The sequence below is a fragment of the Drosophila albomicans genome, chromosome 2R (assembly GCF_009650485.2).
Source record: "Drosophila albomicans strain 15112-1751.03 chromosome 2R, ASM965048v2, whole genome shotgun sequence".
Taxonomy (NCBI): Eukaryota; Metazoa; Arthropoda; class Insecta; order Diptera; family Drosophilidae; genus Drosophila; species Drosophila albomicans.
This window is the reverse complement of record NC_047631.2, coordinates 2,941,917-2,956,861: the sequence shown is the minus strand read 5'-3', so window position 1 is coordinate 2,956,861 and position 14,945 is coordinate 2,941,917. Positions and strand designations below refer to the sequence as shown.

Genomic DNA, 14,945 nt, shown 5'->3' with positions numbered 1-14,945 from the left:
GGGTAATATGAATCAAACCTCATACCTAATCAAATTTAAAAAATTTGGTTGAAAGTATGCCAAAACGAGTCAAAAAAATAAGGGCTTGTGGACTACATATTAATGTTATTGTAAATTTGAAATAATAAAATTTTTTTGGTTGATAACATAATTGAAGTGGCAAAGGATGATAAGTGAGTACATGGGTTTTTTTTGTTTTTCACATTATTTTTTTCTGCAATTCTAACTGTTAATTGTTTCATGTTATTTGTAGAAGTATATTAAATGTAGAATAAGTAAAAAAAAAAGTAATGTGTTTGCTTTACTACTTTCTGTTTTATTCGCATCCAAATGGACTGTGTTACATATGCAAACATGTAAACATGCAAACTCACCTTTGCACCCCACTGTATGTAGTACATACGTATGTAAAAGAAATTGTACAGATCACGATTCACGATTGCAGGGATCTAACTAATTGGGCTTAATTGGTAAATACTCGAACAAAATATAGTCCACAGTGACAAATTTCTGCTTGATTCCGTTCCAGTAAATGTAAATAAATATTTAAGTTAAAAGTGATACGAAACATAGTCAGCAAAAAATGAAAGTACAATTATAAAATTTGATTTTATTATATGTATTGTTATATTGTTCATTATACAGATAATATACAAGTAATTAAATGCTTTAAATGCTGCCATTTCATGATAGGCGTCTATCCTTTGGTTTGGGTCTATTTAAAGTCTCCAACAGTTGATAGTGTGGATCCCCAGCTATAGGACTGCTTGAATACACTGCAAAAAACATATGATACAAAATAGTTTTAGTTGCGGAGTATATTTAAACCGGTTGTTGGCATAGGCCAAGTTCGAGTGCCCCTGACGCAATGCTAACACCAAATCCGAATTGCACAATTTCGCAAAACTGGTTAATGAGTACTCACTTTTCGCGCAGATACTGCAACACTTCCTGTTCCGTGGCTGTCAAGCCGTTGAAGACCACATCCAGGTTGAGCTGCAGCAGATGACGATTGGGTATGCCGATCAAGAAGGTGGAAGCATCCTCTAGCTGCATGGTGTAATACATGGCCAATTTACCCAGCTCCACGCCACGTTGTTTGCATACTTCGGCTGCTTGTTTGCCTACAGATTGCAACTCTTGGCTGCCGGGGTGCCAAGCTTGTGGACCAGCATTAGAGAGCAGACCCAATGCATGGGCTGCTGCACATATAACTCCAACATGCAGCTCCTTGAAGGCCTTCATATTTCTCAGAAGAGTGTTATCCAGAAGAGTGTAGCGGGCATAGGAGAGCACCACTTGGACACGACCCTTAGCACGCTCAGCGCATTCCTTAAGAGCATCCACATCATATGCTGTGATACCAATGAATCGTGCCTTGCCGGCCTTTACATACTCCTCTAGCACGGGAATAGTCTCGTTGAGCACCATATCTAGACTTGGTGCAGCGTCCACATCATGCACTTGTAGCACATCTACATAATCCAATCCTAGCAGATCCAAGCTCTTCTTTACACTTTCACGGGTTTTTTCGGCCGTGAAATTAAACATGCGATCGGGATCAAGTTCATAGCGTGCCACCTTTGTAGCAATGTAGTAAGCCTCCCGAGGAACATCCTTGAGAGCTAGACCGAGCAACCTCTCCGACTCGCCCTGGCCATAGAAGGGTGCAGTATCAATGTAGTTGATGCCAGACTTGATTGCCTCGTGCACTGTTTTGATGCCCTCCTCCTGATCAAATTTTTTGTCAAAAAGAACGCTCAAAGTGGCACCTCCAAGTGCCAGAGTGGAGACTTTTAAACCTGTGCTGCCTAAAGTGCGGTATTCCATTCGTCGGACGAGCTCCTCGTTATGAAAACCTTTTACGAAGGTGGCTGGAAGTGTTCCTGTCATCGCTGTAGTTACAATTAAACTGCACATTTGCCTCTAGCTTGACAGATGTTTATATTCGTTTTCGAAGCACACAAATACACACTCAAAAGAAACTCTACAGAATGAGCTTACAGTGTGTATAACAAAGGCGCGACAAAGCGCTCTTCTGTAAATAGAATTCTCTTCAGATACAATATTCTATTCTCTTTCATGTAGACTCAGTAGGAAAAAGTAAAAACAAGTAAAAAGTTGAATTGTGACTATACTCTTACATGTGCTGTTTTTGTTGTTGTTGTATAAATCTGTATTATTCAATTATTACTACGAACGCAAGCAGATCTAGCTACGAATATTAAAGCTAAAAAAGCCAAGTTAGCTTGGCATAAGTAAAGTTAATTCTAGAAAATTAATTTCATAAATGCTGGTCGCAGATTATCTGCGAGGCGATCAGTGTTAGATGCAGTTAATTCCTCTGTGTGCCTCTCTTATCTGTGGTCTCTTATTATAGTATGTCATACTACTTGTTATCAAGAGGTTCGGTAATGATTGTTTATCAAGTATAGATTTTTATACCCGCTACCCATAGGGTAGAAGGGTATTATAACTTTGTGCCGGCAGGAAATGTATGTAACAGGTAGAAGGAGGCATCTCCGACCCTATAAAGTATATATATTCTTGATCAGCGTGAACAGCCGAGACGATCTAGCCATGTCCGTCTGTCCGTCTGTGTGTCTGTCCGTCTGTCCGTCCGTCCGTCCGTATGAACACCTAGATCTCAGAGACTATAAGAGATAGAGCTATAATTTTTTTTTCGACAGCATTTGTTATGTTTGCACGCAGATCAAGTTTGTTTCAAATTTTTGCCACGCCCACTTCCGCCCCCGCAAATCAAAAAAATCGAATAACAAGCGTAATTATAAAGCTAGAATTGCGAATTTTGGTATATATAATAACTACTATAGTAGTTATGATTCCTGAAAATTTGGTTGCGATCAGATAAAAATTGTCGAAGTTATTAAAGAAATACTTTTGTATGGGCAAAACGCCTACTTACTAGGGGTCTAATTTTTGCTTTGGCCGACAATCTGGTATATTGTGCCGTCAATGGTATATTTTGAATGCGGTACTATATCGATATACCAAATATACCATTTGGTGATATTTTTAGTATTTTTTAGTATATTTGGTATATTTCTTATAATAATACCCCAAAATATATTTTTAGTATTTTTGTAGTATAATTGGTATGTTTGAGAATAATACCGCAAAATATATTGCTTTTACTCAAAATGGGTAGCGGGTATCTCACAGTCGAGCACACTCGACTGTAGCTTTCTTACTTGTTTATAATTCTATTTATTTTATTTATCAGAGATATTTGTAACTATAGCTGTATTTTGCTTATGTGAGTTTCCAATCGATCCAATTGATACTCGTAAATCATTTTTAAATATATAAATATTTTCGCATATTATATAATATAGACAAAGAATGAGATATTTCTCTATATATATTTTATTGCCTCAGAAGCAATCGCAGTACTTAGAAGAAAACGTCAAAGTCGCCTTGGGACTGATAATTGGGAGGAAGATGTGGTCGACGATGCTGTTGAGATGGCCGAGGAACAATCACATCGTTTATCTCATGTAGAATGCCATTTGTGGCAATCACATCGCATTTGGTGACACCAGCGTTTTCGATTTTGGGACGACGATCACGGGTGATGCGAAGGTGTTGACCCGAAATGGATTCAATGGAGCGCACAAATGGCCAGTTGGTAGGTATGATGCCAGCACAGCAGACTACATCGTTCACAATATGGGTCTTCACCTGTGCCTCTAATTCGGCCTGACTCTGTGTAGAAGCCTTTGACTCGCTGGATTCGCTGAGCTCGTCGAACACATCGTTCTTGGGTACCAGCAACGTGAAGCTGTCTGATTCATTGGCCAGCAAATGTGTCAAGTTTGCCTTACGAACCAATTCCAGGAACTTACTGTAGTTTGGATTAGCCTCCAGTGACTTCAGAAGATTCTTTAGAGAAAAAGAAGAGAAATATTAAAATAATATCGCATAGATAATATATTAATCTTACGTTCTGAGGTGGTGTTAATGCACGATCCACTTGATGCAACACCGATCCACAGCTCTCGTCATCAAAGTGTACAAGACGAGCACAGTTTACAGTGGCCCTGTTCATTACGTCCGAGAAGAGTGCATGTGTGGAGTATAGGTTGAGGCGGACACTCGAGCCCTCTACTGTTGGCAGCGAACTCTCTGAGAGATCGCATGTCTTAATCATGGGTTTGACCACATGGTAGTTGAGGAACTTTAACAAATCTTGATTGCCTTTCAAAGTTTCGGGTTTCTCTGCAACCAAACGTGCCCATTGCGAGTGTTGTAATGCCTTATCCGTGGGAGCGAATATTGTGACGTTGTCCAAATCATCGAATTGATCATCGAAGCCAGAGGCCTCAAGCAGCTGCTTGAAGATGGTCAAATTTTTCTGCGAAATCAACGAAGTCATTGGAAGAGCAGATTCCGTTGGCATAATTGTGTCAATGACGTGAAGCACTCCGTTTGTGCCCATAATATCAGCATTCAGAATCTTAGCCACATTATTGATATAGACTGCACTCTCCACTGTTGAATTCTGGTTATGCTGGGTGCGATTAAATAGTAGTGGCTCGCCAAGAAGGTTATAAGCTGTCGTCTTGGCACCAGGCAAAGTTGCCAACGAACAGAAAGTCAGATCTAGCATGTGGTTTTTCAGAATATCTAAAAAAGAGATTCAATTACTATTAATAAATAATATAAAATTGGCCCTTTGAGTTAAAATAAGCAGTGAACTGCTTACAGAGCCACATACTCCCAATGCAAGCAGTGCACATAAGCAGTTTACCGTGGTTGTAATTGAAATATGTATTTTCAATTCCCTGTTTGACAATCATAGAAAGGGATTATACGCACTACCCATAGGGCAGAAGGGTCTTCTTAGTATGTATGTGCCGGTAGGAAATCCCTCTAACAGACAGAAGGAGGGATTTCCGACCCCATAAACTGTCTTTCTGTATGAACGTATAGATCTCAGAGCAGCCGCCTTCGCAAAGCGAAAAAAATCCAATAGCAGACGTAGTTTTAAAATTAGAGTCGATTTTACTCACTAGAAGCGCAGCTACGTCCCTCTTTAAGAGTTCGTCTAAAATGTGGGTCCAGTTTATCAAAAGCCGCATCTGTAGGCACTAATATGGTGACGGGCTTATCGGCCTCTAGCATGTGGCACTGATGTTTGTCTTCTCGAGCACGGCACGCATTATGGACAAATCGGTACGATCACGTATGATGTCCATTACTGTTTTACTTATAGGCTTGAGGACGCCATTCAGTGTGTGCACTAGAGCCTGTTCCGACAGCTTATCGTGCTTCTCAATGGGTACACAATTCGCTGCGTAACGATAAGGTTCTAGACCTAAAGCGGGCGGCAGCTGATAACTGTTAATGCGAATCTTCTGGCCGGGAAGTTCGGTTTGCAGCAGTTGCTCATTGGGCACATCTTCCAGCTGGACATCGCCTATAACAGAGTGCAGTTTGTAGATTGACGATGTTTTTGATGTATCGGTTTTCGAGTCCTCGACGTTCTGCGTTTGTATTTAAAAGAAATAACTTTAGAACAATTTCAGAAATTGCATTGATTATTCTCTTACGTTCTCCTGCTGATGTTCTCCACGATATTCCTGGAAAGCGGTATCGAGAGGCACAAACACAGTAACTTTCTTGCCACTATTGCTGGCCAGCATATCGCCAAGTTCTCCTGCACTCTTGGCAGACGCAATGAACTGTTTGGCTCCCATATCAGCTGCAGTGGCTTCGATATCTTTGATCTCAATCTTTTCACAAGGTGTATTGAAGTCGGAGTTGCGTGGTCGTCCATAGCCGTGACAGCATTGGCGTGTCAGAGTCAGCGTCTTCTTTTTGCCATTTTGATTTACGCTGTTCGCAAGAAATGAAAAATGAATTACACATCGTGAATACGCAACTTTGGCATTAAGCTTATGCAGATTGCTGACTTTGCTGCAATTTCTTCATTCAACGTTCGCAGAGTTGTTGCCCCACTTACATTTTAGTGCAGACGTGCTTGTTGGGCTTTTCGGCGCAGGAGTTCACGCTGAAGTGGAACTGGCCAAAAAGTGGTGATCGGACAACGCTGCCAGCGCCATCACGTTCCTGACCAAAGGTGTCTACGCTTTCATCACCATCGGTTTCCGTGATTGCGCCTTCGCTTTCCTCTTTTTCGGTACACACGTTTGGTCTGCAATTTGAAGAAAAACATATTGATTATTTACGGATTTACGTTTTAATTGAGCTCAAGTATTAATGGCTGAGTTCGATTTAAAAATAAAACAGTGAAATAACTACTTCGGGACTACTGGGACAATACGTCCCAAAATTTTTCATTGCATACTTGGACAATACGTCCCAAAATTTTTCATTGCATCGTATTTTCTATAATTTTAATGCTAGAGCACTTGTGAAATATCCCAAACACAGTTTTAAGTGTCTATTTCATAATGTAAACAAAAAAGTAACGGTGAATATCTTCGGATTGGGATTATATGTCCCAGGATAAAAGGACGAATTCAGGATTTCCAAGTATGCAGTACATAATTATTTTTAGTCATCTTTCAGAATCTGAAAAAGGATTTTCTCTAACTATCTTGGTTTTCGAAATAAAACCCCGTCCCGAAAGGGTTAAACTGTTTTATACTTCTACTCCTTAAATTGAATTCGTCAATTTATACAGTTTTTTCTTAACTTTCGATGATCTAAGATTATAACTTTACTGCTTACATGTTGCATTTTATCGTGTTTCGTTGACCCGATAATTCAGGTGCCCACTATCCCTCAAAATGATTAGAACTATTATTACCTTCTAATTCACAGACTTGCAAATTAAAAGTCAATGTACTCATAATTTCCATAGATACAACTTTAGATTTCAGATCTTATGGTACCACAATCCATTTATTTACTACTGTTAGTCAGCATTCAATAAACGCACCCCATGAATAGCATATCTGTCCATCAATCTGAGCGTTGATTAATGTTTACGTTACGAATTCATACATGGAAGATATGTATAGTAAATATACTCGTATATGATGATAAGGTAAAAGCTCTGTGGAATTAACAGCTCAACAGCTTTGCCTGCCTTCAATTCAATTACTTGTGACTTGTGTGTGTGTACACTACAAAGGGGCACATTGTGTGGCCATAGTTTTTGAAATCTCTCGTTATAAGCATGGAAACGTACAGATGTGGAGATGTACCGATGTACAGATGTATATGTATTCATGTACTCATTTTGTAGTTAGCGCTAATTTTTCAATTGCTGTGTCTCTCATTTCATTTTCGCTATAGGTTCAACACAAGCAAATGCAACGAGCAACCGACTGAATAGATATCTCAATTTTGCTTTAATAAGATTTTAAGAAACTGCACACGAGTCAATATCTATACCATTTATGTACTATATATAAAAAGCCAGTTTGTATTCAGCAGTCAGAGCAATTAATTGAGAAACCATTACCATGCGAAAAAAAGCTAGTAAGAAAGCATTAGTAGAGCGTGCTCAACTGTGAGATACCCTACTTATATTCAACAAAAGCAAATTAGTGTGACAGAGGTATTATCGTTAAAATATAAAAAAATTAATATGCCAAAAAATATATCGAGAACTATTTTTTGTGTATCGATTTACTAGTACATTCAAGTATACCATAGAGTACAATATATACCAAATTGTCAAACAATGAAATGAAGACGCTGCTGTAGCCTTTGTAGTGTCAACAAAAAATAATTACACTCTATGATGTCGAAGATGTTTTTTTTTTGCATGTTATGTATATTTCCTATAGGCGTAAAGTGATAATACCCTCCTACCCTATGGGTAGCAGGTATATAAACACTTGTAAAGCAACTCACCATCTGAATTTCTCATATAATGAATAAACTATTGTTATTGTGAATGAATATCATTTAAAATCATTATTTTTGTATTTATTATAAGCACAACTATTTAAGTATAATTATATAAGTATTTCGAATACACAGAAGTTCCAGCGGATGAAGATAAGTCGGGAGATGCTACGAATCAAAATAATATTTAATAACTCAAATGAACTTGACATTGTGATGTGTTAATTACCAAAATGCCAAGAACATCATAAGCACTTAAGTGTTGAGATTAGAAAAAAGAACTAAATAATATGCTAGTACTCCAATAGATTTTAAAAAATAAAATCTTTTAAGCCTTTAATATTTGACAACAGCCAATCATTCAAATGTATTTCTATTGTACTTAACAAATTGTCGTTATACCCTCTATAGAAGGTGGAAAGGGATGGTATTAAAACTTTGTGTAGGCTGGAAATGTATATAACAGGCAGAAAGAGGCATATCCGATACTACATACAAAGTATATATACTCTCGATCAGGGTCGACGGACGAGACGACATAGCCACTTCCGTCTCAGATCTGAGAGAAATAAATATATTTTTTTTCGACAGCACTTGTTCTGTTTGCAGGCTGGTCAAATTTTTGCCAAAAAAAAAAAAAACGAATACTGCACTATTGGATGTTATTCAAAGTGGGGTAGCTGGTATCTTCCAGTCGAGCGCACTCGACTGGGGCTTTCTGACTTGTTATTTAAATTTACAAATAATATTCCTAGCATAATCAAATTATTGTCTTCTCCTTAAATTACTACAATTATAATATTATTTATGTGAATTAGCATTTTTAAATCAAATCCACAAATTACGGAAGAATAATTATATTTAAATAACATAGGACCATATATTTCCTAATTATGAAATAATCTAAATAAAATATTTCTTAAATCCAATTAATTCAAATTGATATGACCTGACCAAATTCGCAGAAATGCAATATGCTTAATTGTATTTATATAATTTGTATTTGAAAATGATTTCTATATACACACGTAAAACTAGAATATATAAACTATTATCATTTGACACTCACCCTTTCCACCAAGGCTCCTGAGCATTGCCGAACCCGAAGCCACCGAACGAGTTGAAGAATTCATTGCCGAAGAAGGGAAACGATTGCTGGAAGAACACAGCTGGATTGGGAGAGTTTATATCCGTAGTGATGGTGTCGACATCTGTACAAGAAGACATATCATTACTAAAACATTTAATGGCCTGAAGAATCTGAGACCTACTGAAAGGTTTCTGAGCCGAAGTGTGCTGCTGCGATGTGACGGCTGTGGTAACTGCATCCTGACGTCCTTGTGGTTGTTGCTGTTGTTGCTCCAGAGGAATGAACTCGGTGTCGGTGATCCCGTCGCTGCCATAGCTGCTACTGTAGGGTGGTAACAGTGGGGCATTAAGTTGCGCTTGCGGGCGTTGCTGCTGGACCATCAGCGAGGCTGGTGGTGGTGCAGTCCAAACGCTTGCAACACGCTGAGATGGCTGAGCACGTAGTGGTTCTAGCGGTGCAAATGGAATGGGCCCAAAGAGCGTGCGATGGAGTGGCAATGGTCGTGTTAAATGTTGCATAAAGCTGTCGAGGAGGAGAATGAAGTGGGAGTCGGGTGTTTGTTTAGTGTGTGTTGCGTGTGGTGTTTCCTTTGTGGTTAGATTGTGTTTAGTTTTTAATATGTGTGTGTGTGTGGTAAGTTGTGAGCTGTTTCATGTATGTAAATTCAAACCCACGGAACTTAACCCTAAAACGGATTCCGCTCATAATTCATATGCCTTCCATTGTTTCTCTCATAAAAGCAGAAGCTCCGGTCTGACTTAACATTCTATCTACATATATATGTATATACATATACAATATATAGCAGTATAGTATACAGTATATGCTCTGATCGTGCCCATTGTTTAGCAATTGTTTCGCGCAGCATTTCCATGTGCTGCATACCAATTATTTGACTCCATTAACTGTGAAGCTAACATAATAAAAATCAAATGAAAACTAATTTTTTTCAAATTCCCGAAACAAAGTTGCAAAATTGGCAAACAAAATGCGTTGCATCCCCGTGTCATTTAACAAATGGGATTTATGTCTCTTGTTTTTAGGAGTATAAATATAACTGCTTCACCAAAAACTCCCATTTATGTACATATGTACATATTATTATACATATTGTTTCCAACTTTATCGCAGGTGATTCATTTGAACGCTTTAGGCAAACTAATTTTTTTTACCGCTTTCTATTGACTTTGTCACTTAACTTTTCTTATATCTCAATGTACGCACCCACATACAAGTATACACATATTCTTGAATACATAAACAATACACACATCGCTAATATATAATATAAATAACTTTTGTTTCTTTGTAACATATTCGGGACCTTCTTTGTTGATCACCCTCATTATAAATGCGCGCCACGGAAGTTCATTAAAACAAAAAGACGTTAAAAAACAACTGAGTAAAAAAAAGTAAATACGCTTTAAATAATATGCTGGAAATGGCAAACATAACAAATTTTTATAGTATCCACGGTCGGTTTGCTGCGATCTTACTTCTGCCTTCTTGAAATGTTTTCGTTATTTTATGACACCTTCATCTTGTACTCAAATGAGTCATGTTTTGCGTCGCGACTCGCGAACAAGGGCTTAGGCTTGAGTTCGCTTGATTCCAGTGTTTTTTACTGTTTTTCATGAGCTTGGACACGTCACGACCAAGATTTGAGATGAGGGAAATAATTGGTTTGAACTTGCCTTGGACTTGCTTGCTAATCAAGAGTTGAATCTACTAAATTTCATCAGGCTGTTGAAAATGAAAACCTTATTCACATAGCTGAGACATTTAATAAATTTTGAAAATTTTCCATTTACTGAGAATTTTTTTTTATATATTTCTTTCTATTGAAACCAAACCATTCGAAGAAACTTTTAGAACTTTCCGTTGGCCATTAAAAAATGCATATTATACCAAAGCGAAAGCTATTGACCACAACAGACCGTCAATGAGCGATCGACCCGAATCTGGTTAGGTCTAATTGGCCATAGCTGGGTGATTTAATTAAAAATGGACCATAGAGCGCAACGTGTAGAACAAATCAGTGTTGAATGATTATTAATGCATTAAATTGGGGCGAAACCTAGTCTGAAATTGCATCTATGGAGGTGTTAAAAGATAATTGGGTTTGTGCTTAGCAATTTGCGTGGGCAAAGTTATTATTGTCACCCAAAAATGTGTCAAAACGAAAGTTAACTATCATTAAGTTAAGTTACACACTGTACTCTTAGGGTCTACAGCTTGTGTTGCCACGTTTGCTACGTGGTTAGCCATGTGGAATAGACTTACGTATGCAACCGACGATCTGAAAGATATACTCATCATCTATCAGACTCCATCTGCATCGCTAACTCCATCGCAGTGCCTTGTGGATGCCCTTAAGTCGATGACCTACTTTTAGTGGGCATTGTTCTCATCGAAGTTGTTTTTACTGTTGTAATTTGCCTTTCGTAAAAACTTGAACTGTGGGGTTAAATGATCTTTGCGGCGTTTTAGTGTGCCACATTTCGATCGAAATTCTCTGTGTTTATAGTTACAAGTATGTGCAATTTATTTCCATTTGCTTTAACTATCTCTTTTTGGGCCCTAACAAAGAACTGGCTTTTTGATTTTGACGTTGAGATTTGTAAAAGTCAGTCTAAATAAAAGAAGTTGTAGTTTACGGTGTGCAGGGTATGCTTATAGTCCAACACCCTTATGTCAATTCTTTTTTGGATTTAGTCTTTAAATTGAGGTCAACAAAATTCGACTTTCTTTCCGCGATTTCGGGGGTTTCATTTCTGTTTGTTTTGTTCTCTGTTGCTGAAGACTCATTTTTTTTTGCTACACTATATTTGCCTTATCATTTAGCGCTTGTTTTTTGCAAAGTCAATATTGTTGTAAATGAGAAAATTTCTCTGAGCAAGCACTTAAAGTGCTTGTACAAATATCATAAACAACTGAACTCGCATTTACCTCAGTTTTATGTTGTGTCAATGGGCACAGAACTATAAAAATGTTAAAGTTACCATTTTCTTATTTGAATAAAATGTTAATAAATATAGTCAGTTGATATGGTTTGTTTCTAGATGGTTAAAAATGTCGCATTTGGACTGCACCAAACTTATGATAATAACCAAATAAATGTTAAAAATATTATTGCTTATATTTTTAATTAGTGTGATATCCAAAAGAAAATGTATTTCTAATTTAGTGATTTGTAAAACTCTGAGCAGCTTTATAATTCTGAAGTTAAACTACTGAAAGACAAATACCAAGCTATGTTAAATTGAATGTACATGAGCTATTATAGGGTGCAAACGGTATGGTATGGTACTAGATACTAAAGGTCGGACACAAAAACCACACAAAGATTTCAAAATGTGAACCCATTTAAGTTACTTACTCGCTATAAAAAGGCCCAGCTTGCACGAAGCTGACCAACAGCAGACATGCCCACAGCTTTGGCATCCTTCTCTTTGTGAAATATAAATAAATTACCTTCTTTGAAGCTAAAATTAAATAAATATAATAACAGAAAGTGATATCAATGCATCTAGCAATCTCTGGATCGAATGGTAAACTCGAGATATGAGACTAGACTCAAACGGAAAATACTGGTTTTCCACGGTAATGTGCACTCTGTCTTAGAGTTGGGTGAATACTCGTATACAACATTTATGTAGGTGAATGTGGACAGTTGGTCGGAAATTATAAAAGAAAAATTTCTACAGTCTTCATACATTAATTATACGTTTATCACTATGCGCATCTACAATGCTACATTAATTGCCTTGCAAAATTGCCACACATATAACATTTTCATCGAAGCAAGTCGTATTATCCAGTGGCATTTGTATTTATGTATTTATGTACATACAAAATATAAAATACTGCCTTTGAGTCCTCTTCACTAAAACGCAAAAACGCTCACTCACGATTACTAACAATTTGCCGTGTTTCCCGACGATGTTCACGTTTTGAGCGACAGTTGAAGACTAACTGACATAGAATGCGCACTTCTCTTATTTATAAGCTGCGATCGGATGTGTTTTAAAACTCAAGAGTATTGCCGGCTTGAGCTTTGGCTCTCAGTCTCTCTCAATAGAACTTTCAGTGTAAGCTTAAGAGAAAAAATCGTGTTTGAATTGTGAAAGTGCGCTACGGTGATAAGTACTTACACTGTCGAGCACAATATGAGACGAGTAAATAAATATTTACTTGTGTGATATTTGATAAATAATTCCACACTATAAAATTTAATAAATGGCATAGAAAATACACTAATCATTTATTTTGAATACCCCATGTATAGTATATGGATATATCCATATCTTTTATAAAACTTACCATTTTCGGAAATATATAGTTGAATAGTTGTTATTTAATTGACACAAAAGTTTTCGATTAATGTCTACCTAACAACTTTCTACAAAGAAACAAGTAAGAAAGCTACAGTCGAGTGTACTCGACTGTGAGATACCCGCTACCCATTTTAAATAAAAGCAATATATTTTGTGGTATTATTCTCAAAATATACCAAATATATTGCAAAAATACTAAAAATATACCAACTGGTATATGTGGTATATCGGAGTAGTACCGCATTTAAAATATACCATAGACGGCGCAATATACCAGATTGTCAGCCAAAGCAACTAAGACCCCTAGTAAGTAGGCGTTTTTGCCCATACAAAAGTATTTCTTTAAAACCTTCCACAATTTTTATCTGATCGCAACCAAATTTTCAGGAATCATAACTACTACAGTAATTATTGCATATACCAAAATTCGAAACTCTAGTTTAAAAATTACGCTTGTTATTCGATTTTTTTGATTTGCGGGGGCGGAAGTGGGCGTGGCAAAAATTTGAAACAAACTTGATCTGCGTGCAAACATAACAAATGCTTTCGAAAAAAAATTATAGCTCTATCTCTTATAGTCTCTGAGATCTAGGTGTTCATACGGACGGACGGACAGACACACAGACACACAGACGGACAGACGGACATGGCTATATCGTCTCGGCTGTTGACGCTGATCAAGAATATATATACTTTATAGGGTCGGAGATGCCTCCTTCTACCTGTTACATACATTTCCTGTCGGCAGAAAGTTATAATACCCTTCTACCCTATGGGTAGCGGGTATAAAAACAAGTATGAAAGGTACAGTTGTTTGTGCTCGACGGTGAAATACCCGCCACGCATTATAACTTCATGCCTCTAGGAAATTTTTGTATATACATATCTAACTTTCGAGCTCACTCCTTGCTTGCTTGTTATTAATTGTTTGGGTTGCCTACCTGATTTATCTGTTTTCAAGCAGAGATCGACTTTCTTCGAATTTCATTGCTTATTCTCTATTCTTATGGTTCGACCTTAGTTAGCTGAGGTTTTTATACCCTCTATCTAAGGTACATAGTAAATATAACTTTGTTGTGTGCTGGTTGAAGGAATCGTCGACTCCATCATGTACATATGTATATGTATGTACATATTTATGATGATCATCAACGGCTGAGATGGTATGACCTGTATCTACTTTATGATACCTAAAAATTTAATTTAGCGATGAGAAGTTATATAATCAAGCCGCTACCTCTTTCGTATAAAAGCAAAACTGTGCGATATTATTCTGAAAATACATCAAATTAATATGCCGCAAAAATACTGCAAATATACCACTGGCTATATTTATATAATACTACATTAAAATATACCATAGAGTACAAAATATACCTGATTGTCAGCCAAAACTACTGCTGCTGTGGGTCTTAGTTTCTTTCGTTGATAATATGCTTTATATTGTACTCTATGATAATATTATGAATATAATAGTATATCTATATACCAAATATAGATCTTAGTATTTTTCCAATAAATTAAATTGGTATATTTTCAGATATTTAATTTTTGTCTTTTATTAAAAATGGGGTCTAGTTTGTTCTTTATGTAATATGTAATATTCATGGAACCTTATACGATTCTGCTTTAAAGTTATTTTTTTTTTTTTTAATTATTTATTTCTTGCTGGT

The 14,945-nt window shown here is 36.9% G+C and overlaps 2 protein-coding genes across 2 annotated transcripts; both read right to left on the bottom strand.

Annotated features, from left to right (window-relative positions):
* Positions 1–590: 590 nt before the first annotated feature.
* On the bottom strand, positions 591–1,939 carry LOC117575795 (uncharacterized). Its single transcript, XM_034260171.2, has 2 exons — positions 926–1,939; positions 591–776 (listed from the first exon to the last, which is right to left on the bottom strand). Exons 1-2 carry the CDS (start codon positions 1,918–1,920, stop codon positions 716–718), a joined length of 1,056 nt encoding a protein of 351 aa, XP_034116062.1. The 5' UTR covers positions 1,921–1,939; the 3' UTR covers positions 591–715.
* Positions 1,940–3,157: 1,218 nt separating this feature from the next.
* On the bottom strand, positions 3,158–12,899 carry LOC117575034 (transforming growth factor-beta-induced protein ig-h3). Its single transcript, XM_034259113.2, is given in 10 exon segments — positions 3,158–3,903; positions 3,965–4,647; positions 5,034–5,145; positions 5,148–5,507; positions 5,574–5,859; positions 5,987–6,178; positions 8,915–9,056; positions 9,117–9,457; positions 12,315–12,420; positions 12,847–12,899. Coding segments are annotated over 9 exon segments (2,670 nt in total). The 5' UTR covers positions 12,380–12,420; positions 12,847–12,899; the 3' UTR covers positions 3,158–3,414.
* Between the last annotated feature and the right edge of the window lie 2,046 nt (positions 12,900–14,945).

What these genes read in the sequence shown, in the direction of transcription:
- LOC117575795 (XM_034260171.2), bottom strand. Translation starts at nt 1,920, where the DNA reads ATGTGCAGTTTAATTGTAACTACAGCGATGACAGGAACACTTCCAGCC. An exon ending in TTGCAGTATCTGCGCGAAAA is followed by an intron (nt 777 to 925) that starts GTGAGTACTCAT and finishes TGTTTTTTGCAG; the next exon opens with TGTATTCAAGCAGTCCTATA.